We start from the raw sequence: 26,512 nt of genomic DNA, 5'->3' as shown, positions 1-26,512 counted from the left end.
GTATGAAGGGTCCTCAAAAAAATAGAAATAAAACTACCACATGATGCTGGTATACTACTCTTGGGTATATACCTAAAGAAAATGAAATCAGTATACAAACGAGATACCTGCATACCTATCTCTATTGCAGTGCTATTCACAATAGCCAAGATATGAAATCTACCTTAGTAACCATCAACAGATGAATGGATAAAGAAAATAAAGTGTTTATTTACCCAACAGAATATTATGCATCCATAAATAATGAAATCATGTCATTTGCAGGAAAATGGACGAAACTGGAAATCATCATGTTAACTGAGATGTGCCTGACACAGAAAGACAAGTATCACGTGTTTTCTCTCACACGTGGAAACTAAGAAGAAAAGAAAGGCCTGAAAATAGAAGAGGGGCTACTATTATTAGAGAAGGGTAGGGTGAGAGTGGATGCTATTAAAGCACAATGTATGCATGAATAAAAATGTCAGTGAAATCCACTGACTTATACAACGAATGTGAGCTAATACAATTAAAAAAGAAGTTATTAATAAAGGCAGGCTTGTGGAGTTGGAAACAAATAGTGTTGTGAAAGATGCAGAATTTTTCAGGTCCACAACCCAACCACACCAAGGAGATTCTACTATAAAAATTATGCCCATCATTGATCACAAGTCACTTATTACCAAAAATGCCTATCTTACATTGCAGATAACTGTCCTCTTCAACTTCCACAGTGCCCACCAAATACAGCATTCTCCTGGGACCGAAGGATGACTTGCTTTCCTTTAAGTGGGTCAAAGGTGCCAAGGCTGTGGTCATTTAATCACCGCCCTCAAGTTTTGCAAACAAACAAAGGTCAAAACACATCTAACTGCTTAATGGAAGTTCCTTGAGTCATTTTGTAATTATCAACACTTAATTCTTGATTCCTCTTAGCCAGCTCATCTAATCTACACAATGGGTGGTATTACGTTGTTTTGCTTGGATTAGGAAAACCTGTTTGAATTGTTTCGACACTTTTCCAGTTAACCCATCCCTAGAGCCAAAGAATGCAGCCCCCGTACCCACGACCGTCTTTCGCGGCCCCGAGAGTCGCTCGCGCAAATGCACCCAGAGCTCACGACGCAAAATCGAGGCCAAAGCCTCCCACATCTCGCGATAACTAAGCGACACGAGAGTTCGCAGGTCATGAGAGGTGGAGACGGGGGACGGTGCGCGGCGTTGTGGTGCTTCCGCAAAGATGGCGGCGGCTGCGGGGAGAAGCGCTCGGCTGGCCGCCTGGGGTGGAAGATTGCGGCGCGGGCTAGCTGCCAGCCGACGGGCCGTCCCAAGCCCTGGCCCCTTGGCAGCAGCAGTGGCCGGCGTGACCCTGGCAGGAGCAGGAGCGGTCTGGCATCACGGTCGCCTGAATGTCGCGGCACGCGAGAGCAGCCTCACCGTCTTAGCACAGGTATGCGACGGGCCTTTTCAGCAAGGCCACCCAGGCTCCTCCCTTCTCAAACTCCCCCGCGGGATCCCCCGACAGGTGGCACCTGCTCCTTTCTGGCCTTGGCGCCTGAGAGCATTCGAAGCCGGTGGCAAGCGATATAGGCATACCGGGGAGAATCCCAGGTATGAAGGCAAGGACTTCAAACCATCACATGAATTTGATGCACAAAAGTGTAGGCGTGTCCTAAGTCCAAGGCCCTTAATGCAGGGTTTCTTGTTACACTGCGCCCCTCCATCCCTCCCTCCCAGGTCAGTGAAATGACATTCGAATCTGCAAGGGTGTGCATTCTCATACTCCACTCGAACATAACTTATAACTTTATAACTAAAAATTTTAGGACCGCTCTTTCGTATAGCATGCAGTTGTCCTAGTAAATGACTTTTTAAAAATATTAACCGTAAATATTAGCTGGTTGACAGTTTCCAGATTTTATCAACTCTAAGAAATGCTATTACGTTTTTATAAAACTTAACGTTTTAGTGGACCGTAAATATTAAGCAGAAAGCATTTCTTCTAAGACCTCCATCTGTTGAAGGTCAAGTTCCTTATTTCAAGATAATTGATATTACCATGTAAAATATTTGAAATAGTACTATTTTGCTGATAATGTATAAAGTGTACGTATATATATGTGAGATTTTTGGAAATTAAAAGTAGTGTTTTATTTTTGTTAGGTTTACATTGTGCCTTTCTGATGAAAATCTCAAGGAACAAATAGATTAGAAAGAGGAAAGCAGAACTTATGAAATAGAATTAAGTATTGACTGATAATATTTTTATTTGTATGAAGATGCCAAATAATACATGCAATAACCCTACCCCATTCTCACACCATTTCTTTTTTTAGGTTGAAGAATCTGTTTTGTAGAGTATCAGACTTTTTGTTAACTAATCTTGGGTCAAGCAGTTGAGTTTATGATAAATTCTTGGTTGCTCAGCTTCCTTTCTCAGTTTCTTAATTCATTCTATTTAGAACCCTTGGCTTAATTTTCCCCACAGTATCATTTTAACCGTACAATGTACCCTTCCTCAGAAACATTAGTGCCTTATTTTGCCTAGAATAAAATCTGCATTTTTTTCTATTGCTGAGGATTGAACCCAGAGCCTCACACATAGAAAGAACTACATCCCCAGCCCTCCATATTTCTAAATTTGGTCACTCAGAACCCCTGTAGTCATATTCTGACCTTTTACTACTCAGATACCTTCCAACCAAAGTGATTCACACACTGTCCAGAGTTGAATTCTCCCCCTTTTAGCAGTCTGGAGACTGATTTCACTCCATCCGTCTGTCTTCTGTCTTCTTGTTTTCTGGCACACGTCTAGCCTATTTTTGTTTTAAATTCCTGACTTGATCCCAAAAGTTTATACCTTCCTAGTACTTTGGATTCTTTCTCTCTCATCCTCTTTCCCCTGCAACTTTGTTTCTTTCAGCCTAGCTATGTGTTATCAGTTGTCTTATAAAGTCTTGTGACAGAACATTTACTTAATATGGTTGTTGGATCAGTTTAAGACAGTGGTTCTCATCCTTTGACTGCCATAGTAGACATTCCTCTCAACAACAGTGACTGAGTAGTGGGATATTCGGTATATCTATAACATGAAAAAGATTATATCTATAACTTGAATAATCTACCTCAGCGATTTTTGACTGATATCCCTAAGAGAGATCCTCTTAATCTTCCACAGTGACAACTTTGGGAGCATGTATACGCAGTTGAGAATTTCTGAGATAGAAGTTTGGTTTGTGATTGTATCTTTCATCTATTGATACAATTTTATATATCAGGATGATTTTGTTATTTTATATAGTATCACATAGGGATCTGTGAAATAGCGATAATGCCCTTCACTTTCGATCATCATTCTAAATAATTTTTCCAGTATAAATTGTGAATATATAGAAATGGAGTACTACATTTTTCTGGTTCCCACGTGACCAGCAGCTTGCATTTATGAAGGTCAAACAGGAATTAAGGGTATAATTCCAGGTTAGAAAGAAGTAGATAAGTTGGAATCTCCTTCCTTTCTTTCCTTTCTTCCTTTCACAATTACTGAAATCCTACTGTGTGCCAGGCTGTATGCTGGAGTGGGAATTAGACAGCTATGTGCTTTCAGTTTAATGGGAAAGGACAATTTTTCTTTTTTAATTGATTCATTTCAGTTATATGTGACAGTAGAGTCCATTTTGACATAATTATATGAGCATGGAATATATCTTATTCTAATCTTGACCCCAGGATTGTGGATGTACACGATGGTGAAATTCACTGTGGTGTATTCATATATGCACATAGAAAAGTTATGTCAGATTCATTCCACTCCCTTTCCTTTTCCTATCCCCTTTCCTTTCCCTTCATTCCCTTTTGTCTACTACATTAAACTTCTGTTCTCCCGCCCTCCCCCCTTATTGTGGGTTAGTTTCCACATATCAGAGAAAACATTCAACCTTTGGTTTTTTGGAATTTCACTTAGCATGATATTCTCCAGATCCATCCATTTACTGGCAAATGTTATAAAGTCATTCCTTTTATGTCTGAGTAATACTCCGTTGTGTGTGTGTGTGTGTGTGTGTGTGTGTGTGTGTGTGTGTATCACATTTTCTTTTTCCATTTATCTATTGAAGGGCACCTAAGTTGGTTGCATAGCTTTGATATTGTGAATTGTGGTGCTATAAACATTAATGTGGCTGCATCACTATAGTATACTGATTTTAAATCCTTTGGATAAATACTGAGGAGTGGGATAACTGGATCAAATGGTGATTCCATTACTAGTTTTTTGAGGAATCTCCATACTGCTTTCCAGAATGGTTGCACCAATTTGCAGTCCTACCAACCATGTATGAGTGTACCCTTTCCCCACATCCACACCAACATTTATTGTTACTTGTATTGATAATTGCCATTCTGGCTTGAGTGAGATGAAATCTTAGTGTAGTTTTAATTTACATTTCTCTAATTGCTAGAGATGTTGAACATTTTTTTCATATATTTGTTGACCATTCCTGTACATCAGTGATGAATCTACTTAAAGAGAAATTAGGAAAACTACCCCATTCATAATAGTCTTGAAAAAATAAAATAAAATAAAATACTTGGGAATGAATCTAACAAAAGAAGTGAAAGACCTCTGCAATGAAAACTATAGAACACTAAAGAAAGAAATTGAAGACAACCTTAGAAGATGGAAAGATCTCCCTTGCTCCTGGATAGGCAGAATTAATATTGTCAAAATAGCCATACTACCAAAAGTGTTATACAGATTTAATGCAATTCCAATTAAAATCCCCACAACATTCTTCATAGAACTAGAAAAGGCAATCTTGAAATTCATTTGGAAAAATAAAAAAAAGTAAATATTTGTTAAATGAGTAAATAAGTTAATGAAATCTTAATTTTTTAAATTTTTTTTAGATGTTGATAGACCTTTATTCATTTATTTATATGTGGTGCTAAGAATCGAACCCTGTGTTTCACACATGCGAAGCAAGCACTCTACCACTGAGCCGCAACTCCAGCCCCATGAAATCTTAATTTTAATAGTAGTTATACTGTTGTCTCAAAAGTTTAAAGGTGGGTCTATTTTACCAGGCACCATGGCACATGCCTGTAATCCCAGAGGTTTGGGAAGCTGAGGCAGGAGGATTGAGAGTTCAAAGCAATCCTCATCAATGGCAAGGCACAAGCAATTCAGTGAAACCCTATCTCTAAATAAATTACAAAATAGGGCTGGGGATGTGGCTCAGTGGTGGAGTGCTCCTGAGTAGTAGAACTGTCGGAAGATGTTGGAAGCCACTCATCAGGTGGAAAGAGTATTGTCCTGAAAATACGACCAAAGCCACTGTATCTATCCACTGGAAGCAGCCCCAACTGGTCTGTCAGGACCTTTGGGCTCCAGCTCTGAACAAAATTAAGCAAACTGGGACCTGGAAGAAAGTACCTTTCTGTCTCTGGTCTCTTGTACTCTCACTCTAGTGCCCTCTGTTCACAGAGGCTAAAGTTGTTCAACCTAGCAAAGGAGAAGTCCAAGGCCAGCTTCAATACCACAAAGCAGAGGAAAGAAGAGTGGATTAAGGACTAAGAGTTAGTATAACTGGTACAGTTCAAGAGAGTTTCACCTTGGGGGACAGGGAAATCCCCTCTTGACTACTTACAACAAAGGGTACAAGGTAAATTTTTTCATATATGCATTACATGAAGTGCTAAAGATAGGTGGGCACTTGATATGATCCACTTGTACCTTGTGTTTCTGCAGTTATCAAAGAAATTTTTACAGCTCTATAAAAGGAACTTTTGCTGGGTGTGGTGGCAGGCACCTGTAATCCCAGGGACTTGTGAGGCTGAAGTAGGAGGATCCAAAGTTCAAAGCCAGCCTGAGAAACTTGGTGATACCCTGTCTCAAAATTAAAAAAAATTTAAGAAAGGCCTGGGGATGTGGTTCAGTGGTAAAGTGTCCCTGGGTTCAACCCCTGGTGCCTAAATAAATAAATGCATACATACATACATAAAAACTTTTCTTTAGTATTATCTCTCTAGCACTGAACTTAGAGCCTGGCACTTAGAAGGTACTCATTAAATGTTTGTTGGATGGCATTTCCATAGTTTAAAAAAACAGACCTGACTTCACTGGAAATTCTACCTGGCATTGTTTATCTTTGCTCTTTATGAAATTTCTGATAACATGGTAAAGGAATTGAGGCTTAGAGTATTTTAATTGTGCATTTTTTATTTATTTAATTAAGCATTTTAAATGATAATGAAAAAGGTTATGCAACATTTGAGTTAGTCAGCTTTTTTATGTTGGGACAAAATACCTGAAGATTTAACAACTAAAAGATGGAAAGGTTTATTTTTCTCATAGTTTCAGAGGTTTCAGTCCATCATTGCTTGACCGCATTGATTGGGCCTGTTGCTGCTTTGGGCTTATAGTGGGAGCATATGGCAGAAGACACTACTCACCTTTATTATAGCCAGGAAGCAGAGAAGAAGGAGCAACAGTCCCAATATCCCCTTCAAGGTCCCATTCCCAGTGACCTAACTTCCTTCCACTAGGCCCCACCACTTCCCAATAGTATCATAGATTGGCAGTCAACCCTTTAACATATGGGTTTTTAGGAGGCATTCAGGATTCAAACTATAGCAACATCTATGAATTATGATTTTCATAGTTATGAGACTTACCTTTGGTAAGTTCAGTGTGATAGCTAATGTTGTGTCATTAGCTATGGTGTCTGATTATATGATCAATTACCAGTTTAAATTTAATAACTGTGAGGATACTTTTTAGTTTGATTAGCATTTAAATCAGTAGGCTTGGGTTAAAGCAGATTGCCCTCCGTAAGGTAAGTGGGTCTCATTCAGTTATTGTAAGGCCTTATAAGCAAAGACTGAGGTTTCCTGAGGAGGAGTCAATTTGACCTCCACAACTGCAACTTAGAAACCCAGCCTGGATTCCCAGCCTTCCCTGCCTGTATTGCAGATTTTAGATTCAATACTGTAACATCGTCTTTTACACAAATTTTAACCTGCCAGCCTGCCTCACAAATTTTGGACTTGCCAGTCCCCACAATCACGTGAGCCAATTCCTTAAATATCTCTTTCCTTTATCCTCTCCCTCCTTGCTCTACCATATGTCTCCTATTGGTTTTTGTTTTGTTTTGCTTTGTTTTGGTGGGGGCAAGAGGGAAACTATATCCATCTATCCTAATGGTTCTGTTTCTTTGGAGACCCTCTACTAAAACAGATTTTGGTACCAGGAAGTAATAATAACAGATACCTAAAGAATTTGGAAGTAGCTTTGGAAATGGGTAAATTGGTAGAAGCTGAAAAAGTTTTGAGATACCTAATTTTTAAAAAGTCCAGATTGCCCTGAATAGACTATTATTAGGTGTTTCTGGTGAGATCTCAGATGGAAATAAGGTACAGATGGAAACTGGAGGAAAGGCAGTCCTTGTTAAAAAGTAGTAGACAACCTAGCTGCATTATTTCATGTTGCTGTATAAAAGGTGTAACTTGTGAGTGATTGAATTAGATCCTTAGCAGAGGCGATTTCTGCGGTTTTATCCTTGCTGTATATAGTAAAATGTGAGGAGAGAAAGTGATTAAAGAATCGTTACACAGAAAGGAAACAAATTGAATATTTGCAAAATTAATGACCTGTAGAAGTTATTAAAAATGAGAAAGTGTGACCTATATATAGTATGGTGTGTTTGGACAATGTTTTGATGCAGCGATTAAATGTGTGACTCATGGATCCAACCAGCTCAACAGAAGTGCTGCCAGCTTTAACTAAAGGGGACATGGAAGGGATGAAATGAAAGAAAACAACTTCTAAAATTCTATAGCTAATAGAGCTATCTGGCTGTTACCTTTCAAGAAAAAGGAAGAATGACTTTGAGAGCAAGCCACTACCCTCGTGAACCCAGAGCAAAGAGCATGGAGCCACAGGGTTAAAAGACTTAAAATCTATTGAAATTTGTCCTTCTGGATTTCAGACTTGAGTGGAACTTGTGACCTCCTTTTTTCCTTTCAGTTTCTCCTTTTGAGTTGGGCATGTCTTTCCAGTATGTTTTGCCATTGTATTTTGGAAGCAGAGGACCTTCTGTTAGGTTTCACTGGTTGACTAAAGGAATAGAATTGTCCCTAAAGCTAATTTGGATGATGTGGATTATGAGATTTGGGACTCAGTTGATGATACATAGATAAGGTTTTGGACTTAAAATGCTAGAATAATTGAGACTTTGGGGAATATTGGGATAGAATGAATGTATTTTGCATGTGAGAATGACATGAAAGTGGAGGGTGGCAGAGGGTGAACTGTCATGAATTTGTGCCCCCCCCCCCGAATTCTTATGTTGAAATCTTAACGTTTATTACCTCAGAATGTGACTTATTTGGAAATAAGATCATTACAAATGTGTTAGTTAGGATGAAGTTATATTGGAGTGTATTGGGCCCCAATTCATTATGTCTGGTATCCTTAAAGGGGAATTTAGATATACAGATGCATACACAAGGAAAACACCCTTTAAATATTGAATTGTGCTACCACAAGCCAAGAACTATCAAAAACTAGGAGAATGGTCTAAACAGACCCTTTCTTAGGCTTTCAGAGGGAACATGTTCATGAAAATACCTTAATGTTAGACTTCTAGCCTACAGAAATATGAGATGCTAAATTTCTGTTGGTAAACCACTCAGTTTGTGGTACTTTTTTATGGCAGAATTAGAAAACTAATAGAGTCAGTATTTGGTATTGGGTCTTCCAGAGCTGTGGTTTCCAGATCTCTTCTACTGAAGAGGTTCTTAAAGTCTAGAATAAAATTGAATAGACAACCTTTAAGAAATCCCTTTTTTATGTGGTTTACATATAGAAATGCCAATAAAACTTGAAAATAATCTTAGATTAAAAACTAGTGATCTTTACCTTAAAGTTTATCATACATTAGGTATTACAATGCCTTTGAATTTCCAGTAAAACTTAATGAGAAAATTCAGTAAATGACTAATAGGAAAACTGGTTTCATGACCAGAAATTGTTGTTGCACTTCAGAAAACATGTGCCTTAAAACAATACTTTGCAAAATTTACACTTTTGTACTTTATGAAAATGTAGTGTATCGTGGGAGAATTATTTTGATATCCTGAGAAAGGTTACTTAGTAAATTGAGGTATTGTGTTTTTCTAAGTAAATAAAATTATTCTCTTGTGTAATTGCAATTCCACTTTACTTGTCAAGTTTAATTTAGTGTTTGGCATGTGATCTTTGTTGACATTTTATGTTTGCATGTCTTTTGATGTTTTAATTTTGCTTGCTTTTAAATAATAAGAAGAAAAATACTTTTAAAGTGAATCTATGTAAATATTTCGTATACATAATAAAATGCCTTACATGTGACATACCTACAACATACCTAATGTGTGTTAGTGTGATTTTCGTGTTTAGATTTTTGTGTGATTTTTGTATTTGGATCACAATGTCCAAATTGATATTTTTGTTCTTTAATCCCATCTCATCTTTATTATAATTAAACATTTTTAGTAGATTTAAGGCATCTCATCTTCTGTTATAATTAAACATTTTAATAGGTTTAAGGCAGACTTCAGCAATATTAGATTATTTATTAGAAACTTGTATTACAGCAACAGCCATAACTCTTACAAACTTTCTAATGTTTTCATCTCAGAATAACTTTATTTTTCTTACTTTAAAGACTGACATCCATGCTGATTCTTGGTTTCTATTATTCTCAAATACTGCTTATCAGCCCTCTCTGAAGAGAGTCATCTCCTTCTTCTGACCATCCTAATTACATCCATGGAGTTTATCTCCATGAAGCCTTCTTTAATTTCCTCTTTAACTTTTATTAGTATTTTGATTCGTGCCATTAATTAGCATTCGCCTTTTCTTATGAGGATATCTAGTGTTTTTACCATCATTACTAGCCTTTGAAAACTATTTTTTATATTCTGATCCATAGCATTTTGCTGAATGTTTAAATACTATTTATAAAAATACAAAATAACTCTTTAAAATTGTTTTAAAAGTAGATTTAATGAGAGTATCACAGCAGTTCTGTACTTAACGGTTTTACATTTCCATTCATTTTAGGACATCTCTACCAAACACATACATTTTAAACATGTCTGAAATCTCCATACATACTGCCTAGTGGCAGTGGATCAAAAGGAGATTTCCCCAGTGCTCAGGAGAAAGAAAAGTGAAGCAGGTCCAGAGTGGTCAAGAAAAGGTACTATTTTTCTCATAGTGATAAAATCATGGTAGATAAAGTACCATAATTAGAGGATTAATAAACAATATTGGGCTCATTCTTATTATCTAGACTGACTTAAAAATCTTATTAAGTCTTCTTACGTTTTATTTATTTTTATAACCTGCCTGTCATTTGGATTTGAGGCTTTTGTAAAGAAAAAAATATGGCAGAATATCATCTTCCAGCCACTGTCTCACATCTTGAAACTTAGTTGACATGTTTAATTTTTAATAATTCCTTAGTTAATTCTGTTATAGAAATTAATTACAAATGCTGAATTTTTTGTTATTATAATTGAGTTAAATGTCTTCATACTGAGAAAAAGCCAGTTATCTCCCAACCATGCAGTTCTAAGTCTGGCTTTATTGAATCTATCAAAAAGGAAAGTCAGGATCCAGGACTCATTGAAATTCCATCTACTTTAATCCCACATTTAGTTATTATGAGTATCTTACAACTACCACTCTAAAGTTCTTATACATAGCTATTTGGCTTTTTTTTTTTTTTTTTTATTAATAACACTTAGTACCTGATATGAAATACTTGGTAAATAATTGTTAAGTAAGTGAATGGGTGGATGAGTGAGTAGAATGACTAAATACAGTTCAAATTGAATGTACCTTTCCTCCATGCTTTAATCCATTTGTATTATTCTTATGCATGCTTACAGTTTTAAAGAGTTTTCACCTATCACTGAGGATTGGCAAGTTACTTTATAGGATGTCTCTTAATTTAAGATTGGTTGTTTTTTTTGTCATTTGTGTATTTTACTGCATTCTTTTAAATGCATCATATCAGGAGGCACACAATGTAAATTTCTACTGGTGATGTTTACTTTGATCATATGATAATATGATATCTGCCAGGTTTCTTTTTTATTAAATTAATAAGTATTTCATAATCATTAATTAATGAGCATTCTTGTGGAGATATTTTGAGGCTTCTGAGGGCTTTCTTTTCTGCACTGTCTATTCATTTATATCCATTTGGACTCATGGATTGCAGATTTGCCCACAGGGCTTCAATCCATTACCACCACAATGTATTTTAATATTTGATCTCCCCTCATGCAACCAGTGCAAGCTACACCTTGAAAATGCTGTTCCCTACTCCCCTTGTCTTTGGCAAAGGGGATATAGGAAGAAAGGGTAAAGCCAACTCTTGATTAGCTGAACTGAAAAAAGAGAGCTTTTGGCTTAAGTAACACAAAATGACAGATAATTTCCCTAGGATACAGTAAATCACAGTCTCTGAAATGCCAGATAAATAATGGGAAGGAAGAGAAAAGATGGAAGCTGGAAGAACAGCTACTGGGAAGACAAAAGTAAATATCATCCCTACTAACTACTAATACTGTCATTTCCCTTATACTATGTTTGAATGTATATTTATGACAATCTTAGTATGGAAAAAATTTAAGGTGGCTTGGAAAATTTCTAATTACATTTCTTAAATGGAAAGAAAGATGGGAAAATGAGAGTAAAAATATATGCTGTAAGATTCTGCTTGTGCTTGAAGCAAGTTATAATTTGATTTTAAATTTAGCAGCAGGTTCAAAGAGGGAAATAGACCAGTTGCATGCTTCCTAGTAACCCATTGCTCAGAAACATAACTGATACTATGAATAAAAGTGTTTTCTTCTGTTTCATAACAACGATACTGTAGCGTCCTTAAATATAGCAAAAGTTTCACTTGGCAAATTTCTCATCTCTTAAAGTAGGACATTTGCCTAAGCAAAAAATATTAGACAGGTGACAAAATGATGTGTGTCGTATCATCATATGGTCATGGGAAAACTCGAATGAAGGAGTGTTCATGTCTACTGCCACTGAGATGGTGAAAATAGAAAATTGAGCTTTGGGTATGGCAGTGGGGAAATTGTTGGTGACCTTGACACGACAAGTTTCTATAAAATGCTAGCAACAGACATCTAATTGGAATGTTTTGAGGAGAGATTGTGAAGTAAGCAAAGAAACTGAGTAGAGAACACTTCTTTAAAAGAAGTGTTGTAAAGGGTATGTAAGGACAAATGGTAAGAGATAAGAGAACAAGGACAGGTTATGTTTTTATTTTTATTTCAAGTTAAGAGATAATAAAGGATATTTGCTGATAAAATGATGTCATAAGAAGGCAAAAATTTTTAGAGACAAGGGAGAATAATTATAGGCTGCTTTGTTTGAAAAAGGACATATATGGAGTCAAGGCCATAAGTGAAAGTTTTGATATTTCTTAGCAAATATACTTCTTCCACTGTAGCAGGAATGAAAAGAGAGGGTATAGTTAATCCTAGAAACTGGCGATGGTCATTCCATACTTTCCTTCTATTAAAAAACAAAACAAAATCTAATTGTGAAGTTCTTTAGGGGGCAGGAGATAAGCGGGTTCATGAGTTACAAAAGCTTGAATGCAACAAATATGATAAATGTAGGGCAGTTGCCACAACTTCTCAAAGCTTTCTTTAGGTGAGTCTGCTGGCTTGGGCTGTTTTTTTGGTGAGTCAGGGATTTTTTGTTTGTTGGGGGGTATTTTGTTTGTTTGTTTTTGCCTTGTTGGGAATTGAACCCAGGGCATCACACATGCCAGGCAAGCCCTTGAGCCATATCCCCAGCTCCTTTTTTTTTTTTTTTTAAATGTTACTGTGAAGTGTTATCTAACATTATTTTTCAGAAATCTTGGTAGTATGAATTTAATGCAAGTAATATCCTACTAGGCATTAAATTGAGAATACCAAAGATTATTTTCCCTTTGGTGTTATATAAATTCATATTTTGAACTCATATTTTACATTTTGTGACTAAAATAAATTGTCACAAATTTTAAATCAAAGCAAGGAAGGCAGACAGTGTTTAAACAGACAAAAATATATTCACTTAGGAAGTAAATTTGCAAGTTTTATTAGAAGTAAAACTTTTTTTTCTGTTACATTTCAGTGAATATTTAAAATTCTAATTAGTAATCTTCTGTAAGAGCCCTAAACATTGTATGACATTCCTTTCTTTTATTTCAAGCTGCCTATATTTGTGGTGATTATTTTGGGGGGAAAAAGATGTTCAAACATAAATAGTGGGTAAAACTGGTACTTATTAGGGTGTACTGCTAGGATATTTGTGTTCAGTGCAGTGGGTTTAATGATAGTACATTTAAAATTGGTATGCCAATGTCAATAAACTTTACAGCAACATATAGAAATTTAAAAACCATGAAACACTGTAAGCCCAATGAAGACCAAAGCTTTCTTAAAACAGTAAAGTAAGAATGCAGGGAAGTTTGGTTTTTTTTTTTTTTTTTTTTTTTTTTTTTTTTTTAACTTTATTGCCTTGGGTAAAAATGTGGAAACAGATAAGGATGACAAAGCTTTGATGTTAATAAACCCAAATGGAAGTCAAAAATTAAAGTGTGTAAATGGCTAGATTATGAAAAGAAAGATGACAAAGTTATACCCTGTTATTAGATGTAATTTGTGCTTTTGGCATAGCTATTTGTCCTGCATGAATGAGAGACTGTCTTACTTTCCTTCCTTGTATAATAGGAGAGTATACATCCTACTGTAAATCTGTGGGGGTACTTTTCAGAGGGGACAAGAGGGAACGAAAAACAAATTATCATGTAAAGTTGGAGAATAATCTTTCCTTTTGCAATGGTATTTATTTACTGAACCCAAGTAAAAAGTTATTATTTGCTCTTATTCTATAAATCATATGTTTATGTAAATAAAGTATCCAAATAAGTGCTTTTGTTACTGTGAACTTTGGAATTTTATGAATTACAACTGCATAAATATTACCTAAACTACTAATAGTAACTGCATATAAATTTTAAGTTTATATTCATAGTATAAAATGGATAAATAGCAAATATGTTCTCTTAATAGAATTATTAAATGTTTTCAGCTTTCAGGGCCCTTTTAATATAGAAGTAATATTTAATGAATTATATTTTTTAATACCGCCTGGTCTAAATAGAAAATCTTTATTGATGTTCATGAAAGTTCCATGGATATGTGGTATGTAGAGTAAAAGTTTTGATTATTATTAATTAAGAAATAAGGCCTTATAAAATTTTACAACTCTCCACGTACATATTCTATATATTATATGTTACTTATTAAAGTCTCATATTGTAAGATTCCAAGCACCTTTGTCCTCATCTCATCATTTGTCTAGTATGTATCCTGGAAATGCAAACCATTTTTAAAATTAGGAAAAATGAACCTTAAATTCGAAAGCTCAGAATTTTTCCACAAATTGTTCTAGATATTGTTCTAAATTGCTCTAGATCCAAAGCAAAACATGGATGACTCAATATATTTATTGTTTGGGATTATCACATCATTTTTCTGATTCCCTAGTATATACAGTTAAAAAATAATACCTAATGAGAAGCTGAGTGAGTTGGTTCCTGTGTTTTTATAAGTGTAGTGTAGTATAAATGCCAAGAGATTAAATCACATTGTTGGATGTTTTAAAGACAAAATCATTTTCAGTTTAATTTGGTCATAATTGCCCAGTTAAGAACTGCTTAAACCAGGCACAGTGTCACGCTCCTATAATCTCAGCAGCTCAGGAGACTGAGGCAGGATGATCACAAGTTCAAAGCCAATCTGAGAACTTAGCAAGACCATAAGCAACTTAGTGAGACCCTGCCTTAAAATAAAAAATAAAAAGGGATTTGTCTCAGTGGTTAAGCACCTCTGGATTCAATCCTTTGGTACCAGGAAAAAGAAAAAAAAAAAAAAAAACAACTTAAATCAGAAGCAGATCCCTAGTAAGACTTCTTTGCCTCTGTTCAAACCCATGGTCCTGGGAATTTCTAGAATTGCTTCAGGATTGACGAACAGTCAAAAGCACTTCACTTTGGTGGTATAACACTTCTTTGTATGGCCTCAGTGGGTGCCCCGCAGATGGAGATGTGACTGCCATACTGCAAGTCAGGAAAGAGTGATAATAAGTAAGCATTGGAATTTAACCATGAAGCCATTTTAATGGAAAGAGGACAATCATTAGTATAGTATATTCCAGAGACAAGCTTTCTCAAAAACTCATTTCTCAACAATCATATTTTATCAGTGGTAGAAGCTTGAATTATTTATTTAATATTACTGTTTTGTCTTTATTTCTTTATTTGTTCTTTTAATACATAACAGTACAATGTACTTTGTCATATCATCCGTACATGGAGTATAACTTCCCACTCTTTTTGTTATACACAATGTGGAGTTACACTGGTCATGTATTCCTGTATGAATATAGGAAATTTATGACTGATTCATTCTACAGTGTTTCCCATTACCATCTCCTTTCACTTTCTCCTTTTCTCCCCATCCAATCCAGTGAACCTCCATTCTTCCCTCCTCCCCACCACCCCGCCTTTTGTGATTCAGCATCCACATATCAGAGAGAACATTTAGCCTTTGTTTTTTTAGAATTGGCTTATTTCCCTTACTATGACAGTGTTCAGTTCTATCCATTTACCAGCAAATGCCATAATTTCATTTTTCTTTATGGCTGAGTAATATTCTATTGTGTATATATACCACATTTTCTTTTATTCATTCATCTATTGAAGGGCACCTGGGTTGGTTTCATAGCTGTTAGCAGTTGTGAATTGAGCTGCTGTGAACATTGATGTGACCACATCACTATATGCTGATTTTAAGTCCTTTGGCTGTATGCCAAGGAGTGGGATAGCTGGGTCAAATGGTGGTTGCATTCCAAATTTTCTGAGGAATCTCTTTATTGTTTTCCATAGGGGTTGCAGCAATTTGCTGTCCCTCTAGCAGTGTATGAGTGTACTTTTTTCCCCACATCCTTGCCAACGTTTATTGTTATTTGATAATTGCCATTCTGACTAGAGTGAGATGGAATGTCAGTGTAGTTTTAATCTACATTTTTCTAATTGCTAGAGATGTCGAGCATTTTTTTCATATATTTGGTGACCATTTGTATTTCTTCTGCAAAGTGTTCAGTTCTTTTGCCCATATATTGATTGGGTTTTTTGGTGTTAAGTTTTGAATTTTTTATATATCCTGAAGATTAATGCTCTATCTGAGGTGTGGTAGGCTCTTTCTTCATGTTCTCGATTGTTTCCTTTCTGTGAAGAAGCTTTTTAGTTTGATGTAAGCCCATTTATTGATTCTTGATTTTTTTACCTCTTGCACTTTAGGAGTCTTATTGAGGACTTGGGCCTTCTTCTTGGTGGCGATTTGGGCCTTCTGTTTCTTCCAGTAGGCACAGGGTCTCTGGTCTAATGCCTAGGTCCTTGATCCACTTTGAGTTGTTTTGTGCAGGGCAAGAGATAGTGGTCTAATTTCATTTTATTGCATATGAATTTCCAGTTTTCCCAGCACCATTTGTTGAAGAGGCTTTTTCTCCAGTGTTTGTTTATGACCTTTTTGTGTAGTATGAGATAACTGTATTTATTGAGTTTGTGTCTGTGTCTTCTATTCTGTACCGTTGGTTTTCATGTCTGTTTTGGTGCCAATGCCATGCCATTTTTGTTACTGTAACTCTGTAGCATAATTTAAGGTCTGGTGTTGTGATGCCTTTTGCCTCCTGCTTCACTTTTCTTGCTGAGGATTGCTTTGGCTATTCTGGGCCTCTTCTTTTTCCAAATGAATTTCACGACTGCTTTTTCTATTCCTATGAAGAATATCATCAGACCTTAATAGGAATTGCATTAAATTTGTATAATGCTTTTGGTAGTATGATCATTTTGACAGTATTAATTCTGCCTATCCAAGAGCATGGGAGATCTTTCCATCTTCTAAGGTCTTCTTCAATTTGTTTCTTTAGTGTTCTGTAGTTTTCATTATAGAGGTCTCTCACCTCTTTTGTTAGATTGATTCCCAAATCTATTTGAGAGGCTGTTGTGAATGGGATAGTTGTCCTAATTTCGCTTTCAGTTAATTCATCACTGATGATTAGGAATGCAATTGATTTATGGGTGTTGATTTTATATCCTGCTTATAAGTTCTAGAAGTTTTCTGGTGAAGATTTTGGGGCCTTCTAAATATAGAATCATGTCATTCACAAATAGGGATATTCTTTTCCTATTATCCCTTTAATTTCTTTCTTCTAATTACTTTGGCTAGAGTGTCCAGGACTCTGTTGAATAAAAGTGGTGAAGGAGGGAATCCCTGTCTTGTTTTTAGAGGGAATACTTCCAGTTTTTCTCCATTTAGAAAATGTTAGAAGATGTTTCTCCATGATATTGTATGTATAATTTTTACAATGTTGAGGTGTGTTCCTACTATACCTGGTTTTTCTAGTGTTTTGAACATGAAGGGGTGCTATATTTTGTCAAATGTTTTTTCTGCATCTGTTGAGATAGTCACGTGATTCTTGTCTTTAACTCCATTGATGGGATGTATTACATTTATTGATTTCCATATATTGAACCAACCTTGTATCCCTGGGATAAACCCACTTGATCATGGCACACTATCTTTTTAATGTATTTTTGTATGTGATTTGCCAGTATTTCTTTAAGAAAATTTGCAGATGTGTTCATCAGTGATATTGCTGTGAAATTTTCTTTCCTTGATGTGTCTTTGTCAGATTTGGGTATCAGGGTGGTACTAGCTTCATAGAATGAGTTTCGAAGGGTTCCCACCTTTTCTATTTCATGGGATAATTTGAGGAAGATTGGTATTAGTTCTTTGATGGTCTGGTAGGACTCAGCTGAGAATCTGTCTGGTCCTGAACTTTTCTATCTTGGTAGGCTTTTGATGGCGTCTTCAATTTCACTGTTTGGAATTGATGTTTAAATTTTCTGTGTCCTGAATCAATTTGAAATTTGTCAGTGTCTTCAAGATTTTCTATTTTATTAGAGTATAAATTTTTAATATAGGTTCTGAATATTGTCTGTATTTCAATAGTGTCCATTGTAATATTTCCTTTTTCATCATGAATTTTGGTAATTTGAGTATTCTCTTTGTCTCTTGGTTAAGAGTTTATCAATTTTATTGAATTTTTTTTTTTTTTTTGGAAGAACCAACTTTCATTTTGTCAATTTCTTGAATTTTTTTTTTGTTTCAATTTCATTGATTAAACTCTTGATTTTAATTATTTCCTGTCTTCTGCTTTTGATGTTGATTTATTCTTTTTTAGGGCTTTGAGTTATAATGTTAGGTCATTTTATTTGTTGACTTTCTATTCTTTTAATGAATGAGCTCAGTCCAATGAACTTTCCTGTTAGCACTGCCTTTATAGTGTCCTAGAGAGTTTTGGATATGTTTGATATATTGTATCACTATTCTCATTTACCTATAAGTATTTTTTTATTTCATCCCTGATTTCTTCTGCTATCCATTTGTCATTCAGTAATGTATTATTTAGTCTCCAGGTGTTAGATTAGCTTCTGTTTTTATTTTATTGTTGATTTCTAATTTCATTCCATTATGTTCTGATACAATGTAAGGTCTATTTTTTTATATATTGCCACAAAACATAAGATATGGTCTATTTTAGAAAAGTATCCATGTGCTGCTGAGAAGAAAGTGTATTCAGTCATTGATGGATGAAATATTCTATATATGTTTGTTAAGTCTAAATTATTAATTGTGTTTTTAGTTCTGTAGCCTCTTTATTTATTTAGTTTTTATCTAGAGGATCTATCCAGTGGTGAGAGAGATGTGTTAAAGTCACCCAGTATTATTGTATTGTGGTATATTTGCTTCTTTAAATTGAGAAGGTTTTGTTTGATGTACATAGATGCTGCATTGTTTGGGGCAAAAATATTTATGATATGTCTTGTTGATGTATATTTCCCTTAAGTAATGTGAAATGTCCTTCTTTATCTCTTCTGATTAACTTTGGCTTGAAGTCCACTGTATCTATAAATAAGCAGAATAGAAACCCCTGCTTATTTACAAGATCCTTGTGAATGATGTTTTTTCCCATCCTTTTATCTTCAGTGTGTGGATGTCTTTGCCTATGAGGTGAGTGTCTTGGAGAGAGCATATTGTTGGGTCTTGTTTTTTAATCTTGTCTGCCTGTCTATATCTTTTTGATTGATGAGTTTAGGCCATTTACATTCAGTGTTATTATTGGGATATGATTTTTATTCCCTATCATTTTGATTTATTTCTGGTTTTTAATTTGAATTAGTTTCTCTATTGAATGGCTGTTCTTTCAGTATAGTTTCTCCCTTTGCTGATTCTCACTTTTAGTTTTCATTTCTTCTTCATGGAATATCTTATTAAGTATGTTTTGTAGTAAGCTTTTTAATTGTGAATTCTTTAACTGTCATGTATCATGGAAGAGTTTTATTTCATAATCAATTCTGAAGCTTAATTTTGCTGGATATAGTATTGTTGGTGGGCATCCATTTTCTTTCAGAGCTTTGGTATATATCATTACAATACCTCCTAGCTTTTAGGGTCTGGATAAAGATATGAGCTGAGATCCAGATTGGTTTACCTCAAAGTGTAACCTGTTGTTTTTCTATGGAAGCTTTCAAAAGTCTATCCTTACTGTTATATGTTAGGCATTTTCATTGTAATGTGCCTTGGTATGGGTCTTTTGTAATTTTGTATATTTGGGTTCCTGTAAGCTTTTTGTTTTGATTTTACATTTTATTCTTTAGCATTGGGAAATTACCTGATATTATTTCATTGAAAAGATTGTGCATTCCTTTCGTTTGTATCTCCAAGCCTTTATCTATTCCAATTGTTATGGTTTGGATGTGAGGTGGCCCCCAAAAGCTCACATGTGAAACAATTCAGGAATGTTCAGAGGAGAAATAACTGGGTTGTAAGAGTCTTAACCCAAGCTGTGAATTAATCCCTAATGGGGATTTCTTCCCCTGTTGTGTCAGTGGCATCTGTTGTTGGAGTATCATGGTTTGTTTGGGGCATTTTTTCCGCCTTGCTTCTGCATGTTGTTTGTGTGTCTATCTATCAAACATTATGCATCTCAAGCAATAGATTTTCTACCCTCTGGACTTAGAATGTCCCTGAAGGTTTCCAGTACCTCACTGTTTAGGGGGAGACAAATAATAACAACCAGTGCAAACAATATACAGCCTTAAACCAAATAGTTCCTACTATTACATCTACAATGTTAATTATCAAAATAAACAGAAATGTTATTATCAGTTATTGCCTAGAATAAAAACAGCAAGTTTGCGAAAGGGTTTACAGTTTCAAATGGTGGATAGGTAGAGAACAGAAGTGATATAGGATGTTATGATTATGAGGGAGGACAAGAGAAGATAGAAGTAAAAAATTAAGAGTGAAAGAGAGAACAATAGAAATTGGCCATTAGTGGAAGAAAAGAGAGAAAGAATCAAGGGAAAAAGGTAAGAAAAAATATATATGTAAAGTAAAAAATTTTTATAGTCCTCAAAAAAGTGATCCATGAAAAATACTGGCTTCAAAAATGCTAGAAATAAGAAAAAATGTATGAATATGTATAAATGTCCATGTACCATTAAAGTCACAAACAGAAAAAAGGAAGGGAAAAAAAGAGAGAGAAAAAAATCTTGATGAAAATTTAAAAGAATTCTTTCCATTGGAGTTCAAAAGATTCTCATCTTCTCTTAGCAGTTTAGGTGGGGTCACCTGGAGCATGATGCTCCACCCTCCAGATTGCTGGAGTGAGAGAGGTAATAGACGGAATTCCTAAATGCAAGGTTTAGGCTTAGGCAAAGCTCCAGGCTCTTTGCTGAAATGCCAATTGGTCTGGAGATTTTAAATCAGCACACCTCCAAGGCCCAGTAATTGTAGTCCATGACAGAAGACTGTACCCCAGGGATATCACCTGGGTTCCAGTTATGTGGTAGAGGAGCCAATTCTTAGTCCTCTAAGTTACCTGCAGACCTCATGTTTCCTGGTCTTGGGTTCAGTCTCCAGTCTCTCTCCTGTCCCCATCCTCTGCCCTCGAAGTTCTCCGCCAGACTTGTCTTTGCCAGCCGGTCCTGCAATCAGCTGGATTGGAAGGGGAGGGATGGAGCCTGGTTGGTTTCCATGACCAGTTGTCTGTTGGGACTAATGACGCATTAACTAACTCAGGCTGACTCCTTACTCCCTGGCAAGTGAGCAAGATCAAGGCCTCAAAAGCGGTTTCAAAGGTTAATGATGATAAATCGGACCACCATCAGGGATTGGTTAACAACAGTTCTGCGAACGTGTTCAGCTCGTGCTTGCCATATAGTCCTATGGGACTCTCGCCTGCGTGAACCCCTCATGCCTTGCTGACCTTTAAGCTGATTGGTTCCCACCTAGCCTTCACCCTACATAAAAGCTGCGTGACTTCCTCAATAAACGAGTTCCTGCTGTGACTGGTCTCCCTGATGCGTTTGATTGTCCTCCGCCTGCAGGGCTGCATGCAGGCGATCAGTTGGCCCTACCTTTCCTGGTCTGGCCTTGTTGGGGGGTGTCCCCTTCCCTTGTCGCTGGTCAAGAAGAGCAAGGGGGCTTAAGACCCCGACAGTTGTCCATTGTGTAAATCTCTATCTACCTTTAATTTTCTCTTGGTCACCTAAGCACACACTATGTCGGGCATTGTGTATTTACTGGGCCTGTATTTGGGGCCACTCACGTTTGCAAGGTATTGGCTCCCTCAGCTGCTAGCCCCTGTTCCACAGCTGCAAAATGGTTCCTTCCTTTCTCCTCTGCCCGCTAACTGGAAGAGATGGCGTCTTCTTTCCCCCACAGGGATATTGTGCAGCACCCTTGTGGTTTAGTTGGGCAATGTCCTTGATCTCTAAACACTGCTGACCCAAACATACCTCAGGCCTCCTAAAAATGCAGATTCCTTTAATTCCCTTATTCCTCCACTTTGCTCGAGAAGGGACTACTCAGGCTGGTGCTTCTGGCCTAGTAGTCACAACAGCTGTGCCTCTGGGGATTTCTTCCTTGTTTTATTATATCCAGCCTTCTGAATCCCCAATCTGCTTTGAATGTCCAGTTTTAAATTCCAATAAAATCCCCCTCCCTCCTTCTTTTTGTTCACCCACCTTGCTGAGAAGCTACCTGTCTGCCTTCTTGGTTTCACACCACACAGCAGCCAGGAAAATGACCTCCTCTAATCCACTATCTTGAAAAACCCAATTTTTTGTATTTAAATTAGGACTTTGTATTTTATTGATAGACTTGACCATTAGGTGATGATTAAATCAATTTTATAGTCATATCAAAGTTGCTCCTTAAAACAGTAAAGAAATAATATTTTTATTGTGGTTATTGAAATTTTTTGAAACATATTAGGGAGGGCCCTGGAGCTGTGGGTTGTTTTTTGAATCTTAAAAATTATTATGTTGACTTTTCTTTTTATTGAAATATTTATGAAGTATAGAAAATTTAGGGAAAAGTCAAAAAGAAACAAGTAAAAGCTTTCTGCCTGCTATAGTAAATAGCAGTAAATAGTTTACTGTTAAATTTTGGAGTATTGTATCTTGAATAGAAAGGTTTTTTTAAAAAAATACTTAAAACTTTGCAGAACAATATTAATGTATTAATAAATTATTTTTCCTTCATATTATAGAAATAAAACTTCTCACGTCAAAGCCAAGAATAACTTATGTTGTTCTAAATAGCATACTTATAGTGTCATTGAGCTACCCAGGTCCATTTAGAGGCTATTCCTTAGACTATACCTACTTCCTTACTCTCTAGTCTGTTATCCATATTTCTCTTATGTTACTTCTCTGCTCAGGCTATATTTATTATACTTACTGTGATGTCTGCTTCCTTATATAGAATAGTGGAGAAGGCAGCATACAGCAGCTTTGTCACTGCATCAAGGAAAAGGAATGGGGAAAACAAAAATTAGAAGTATGCAAGTATAGATATAACATTTTATTAAGACTAAGCTTTTATTTTAATTTCTATTTTGTTATTTGCCATACTGATTGATTCATTTATTCATTCATTTCTTATTTTTATTTATTTATTTGGTGCTGGGGATTGAATCCAGCACCTCTTGGGTGCTAAGAATGTGCTCTACCGCTAAGCCACACTCCCAGCCCTTGAATTTTTTTTGTTTGTTTGTTTGCTTGTTTGTTTGTTTTTTGCAGGGGTGGATGTGGTACCAGGGGTTGAACTCAAGGACACTCGGCTCCTGAGCCACATCCCCAGCCCTATTTTGTATTTTATTTAAAGACAGGGTCTTACTGAGTTGCTTAACACTTTGCTTTTGCTGAGTCTGACTTTGAACTCCCAATCCTTCTGCCTCAGCCTCCAGAGCCACTGGGCTTTCAGGCATGTACCACCATGCCTGGCCCCAACCCTTGAAATTTTTATGTAGCATTGATTTCCTTTAGCACTTTGCTTTATTCTGGCTAAATAGCAGTTGTATTTATTCATTATTTTAAAGAACCTGCTTTAGCTGGTGGAAAATGTAAAATGATTTCAGAAGACCTGAAATGAATTGATTTCACATTTCCTACATAGTCATGTTGGAAGCTTTTTAATATTTTTAAAGAGATCTATACTGTTACAAGTCTAAAAGATGTTGAGTCTAGTATTTATCTGTTTTTTAAAGATATATATACAGTATTCAGATATGCCCAATGTTTAAAATTGAGGCATTTTATTTTACTAATCATTATTGTATTTTACTATGTTATCAGTTATATTGGCTGATTCATTTTTGTCTGCTTTTTTAATTTTTGAATAGGTAGTGAATCTGTTTATCTGTTATAAAGGTTATGTTCCCCCTCTTCAAAAAAATGAATACATGTTTCCCATATGCTTTCATAGAGTTGTGAACACTGGAAGCACAATCATGTAGCATAAAGTTGAGATTCTCTGCTCTTAATTCTTAGAATACATCCTTATCCCTTCCTGGTTCTTAATGTTCATCTTTCTTTACATTATAAAATGTTTTAAATGTTATATATGAAATTATTTTTCACTTCACTGTTCTGCTCATGTCACTGTGTTACTCCTAGGTTTTGAATATTACCTTCAGATCAGATCATTTGTGATGTTTACCTTTTATCCCTCAGCAGTTCTTCTCGTCTGTTCTGACTATACATTCTCTGTTCTAGTCCAGTATACATTCTGTGAGCCTTATTTTACTAGCTTGTTCTGTTTATACCTTAATAAATAAAAGACATCTTTGTCTATTAAAACCAAGGGAACTTCTTCAAGTTTTATCCTATTTACCCTTTAACCTTTGAGTTGGGTTATTCAATTCTCACAAACTAAGGAGCCTACCTACACATTCATGGGAACATTGTTAATATTGGGGCCAAATATAAATATACATACATATATACACTACTTACATAAAGTTTTATATAATTATAAGTTAAGAGAATATCTAAATAATAGTTCATAAATATTTAGAAACTAAACTAAACAAAGTGATAAAATCTATCCAAACTTTGAAATATTCAAGTTACTTTTTGATTCTTCGCTAGCAGTTCAGGTTTGGAGCATTGGGTTGCCTGAATCATTTCATAAATGCTTCTACTAGGCAACAGATATCTGTTCTACTCTCTTTGCAAATTCCTGGATTATTCTCTTGATTATATAAAAACACAAGAATAGATTCATGAAATAAATTTTAAAAGAGAAAGATGACCAAAATGCTAGCCGTCCATGCTTACCCCTAACGTATGTATGTAACAACTTGTGAATTACAGGTTTTCACTGATTTTGTTTCTCGTATAAGAATATTGTAGTATTCAAAGGGATCAAAATAAAGATTTTTATTTAACATGCACCTAAAGAACTTCATATTTGGTACAGACTTCATGCTGCCTGGGAATGTGCTAACTTGGTATGTGATTCACTGAGTTTAACTACTGCTTTCCTATGCTTAATGTTAACATATAGAACTCACATTTCCCCATTTTACACTATATAAAAGACAAAAGGTTGGAGATAGTTGAAAGGGACAAGTGACTCAGGGTATTTGTAGTGGGAACAGTTAAAAGCTTTTATAAAGGGAGAAATTCTGTTTCACTGATTTAGTAGTTGATTTTCTTTAGTTGTGCTTGGTGCTACGTTAAAGCAAACAAACAAACAAAAAAATCCATCTGTCATTTTTTAGGGATTATACAGCAAATGCTGTTTTGGAATTTTTTTAAATGTTCATTGTTACAAAATCTTTAGAAATTACTGAATGAGAGTATGGGTATCTTATCACGAAATATGTTGAAAAGAATAAAGTAAAAGCTGAAAAGGAGGATTTGGCAAATGGTTGCCAGGTCTTAAATGATTTGCTCTACATTTGTACATAAAAACAGATACAAAACAGAGCTTGCTTGAACAAGAAATTAATTTGCCTAAATATTATATAATCCTATGTGTGCACTACTCTTTGATTTGCGTATTTAAGTATGTACTCTATGTATTATTTCATTTACTGGTAATTTAATTTACAAACTAACAGAATATGAATGGCATGCATCTTAGTACTTTTGCTAGTATACTGTGTGTTTTAGTAAAATACTTGTCTCATCTATTGCTCATTTCCTACAAATATGTTCGTATAGCAGAATTTTATCTTAGAAATATTGTATTTCAGTCTTTCAATGAACTCCAAAATGAAGCTGGAAAAAAAAATCCATTAAAACCTAAACCAACTATGGTAGAAGGCTGAAATCCATCAGATCATTCATTCAGATTTACAGGAGAGTGTGAAACAGCTGGTGTAATCTAGTTTCAGAGCAGATTCTGTTTCTGAAAGATTCATGCCCAGGCAAAAAACCAGGCAGTACCCTTTGGTACAATTAACACAGCTACCACCTGTTGATGGCTTTACCTCTTTCCTCTTCTTATGAAGGCATTTTTTTTTTAAATCTAAAGTAATTACCATGTGCAGTAATTTGTGGGTACAATAAAGAGAAGTAAAGGGTCTTCGTGTGATGTGTGTACTTCTTGGTGAAATTCCGCATGGCAGAGTGTATACGTAGGTGTCAAAAGATGTTTAATGTTATCAATAGAGTTTAAAATATATAAGCATAAAAACAAACCTTGCATTTGTTTTTTAGTATTTGAGTTTGGAATTGATTCCCTTTTATAAAGATCCATTCGTGGCACACTTTTTAAGAACTGTTTGACAGTGTTAACCATGTACAAGGCAGAGAAAAAAAAGTTACTTTCTATTCTTAGGTAATTCAGTGTAGTAAGGGACAGACAACTCCAACAGTGTCATTAGAGCTTGATAAAAATTTACTCAGATTCTGTATCTTCACAGGGAGGCAGCTAACTCAGAAGGACTTCTAGAGAAGATAACAGAATTACCTCTTTAAAATAAGCCTAATGAAGAAGGGGACAATACACAACTAACTATATTACATGCTTAGCCTTGTAA

The 26,512-nt window shown here is 35.5% G+C and overlaps 1 protein-coding gene across 1 annotated transcript in view; it reads left to right on the top strand.

The window, feature by feature from the left end:
* The first annotated feature begins 1,187 nt into the window (after window positions 1-1,187).
* Window positions 1,188-26,512, top strand: part of MICU2 (mitochondrial calcium uptake 2) — a 124,613-nt gene continuing 99,288 nt past the window's right edge. Inside the window, 1 exon segment of the mRNA XM_079138890.1 lies at window positions 1,188-1,429. Coding sequence (XP_078995016.1) covers window positions 1,220-1,429 — 210 coding nt within the window. The 5' untranslated portion in view covers window positions 1,188-1,219.

The sequence above is a fragment of the Sciurus vulgaris genome, assembly GCF_902686455.1.
Source record: "Sciurus vulgaris genome assembly, chromosome: 4".
Lineage (NCBI taxonomy): Eukaryota > Metazoa > Chordata > Mammalia > Rodentia > Sciuridae > Sciurus > Sciurus vulgaris.
The sequence above is the reverse complement of the archived record's forward strand: the minus strand, read 5'-3'. Positions and strand labels throughout refer to the sequence as shown.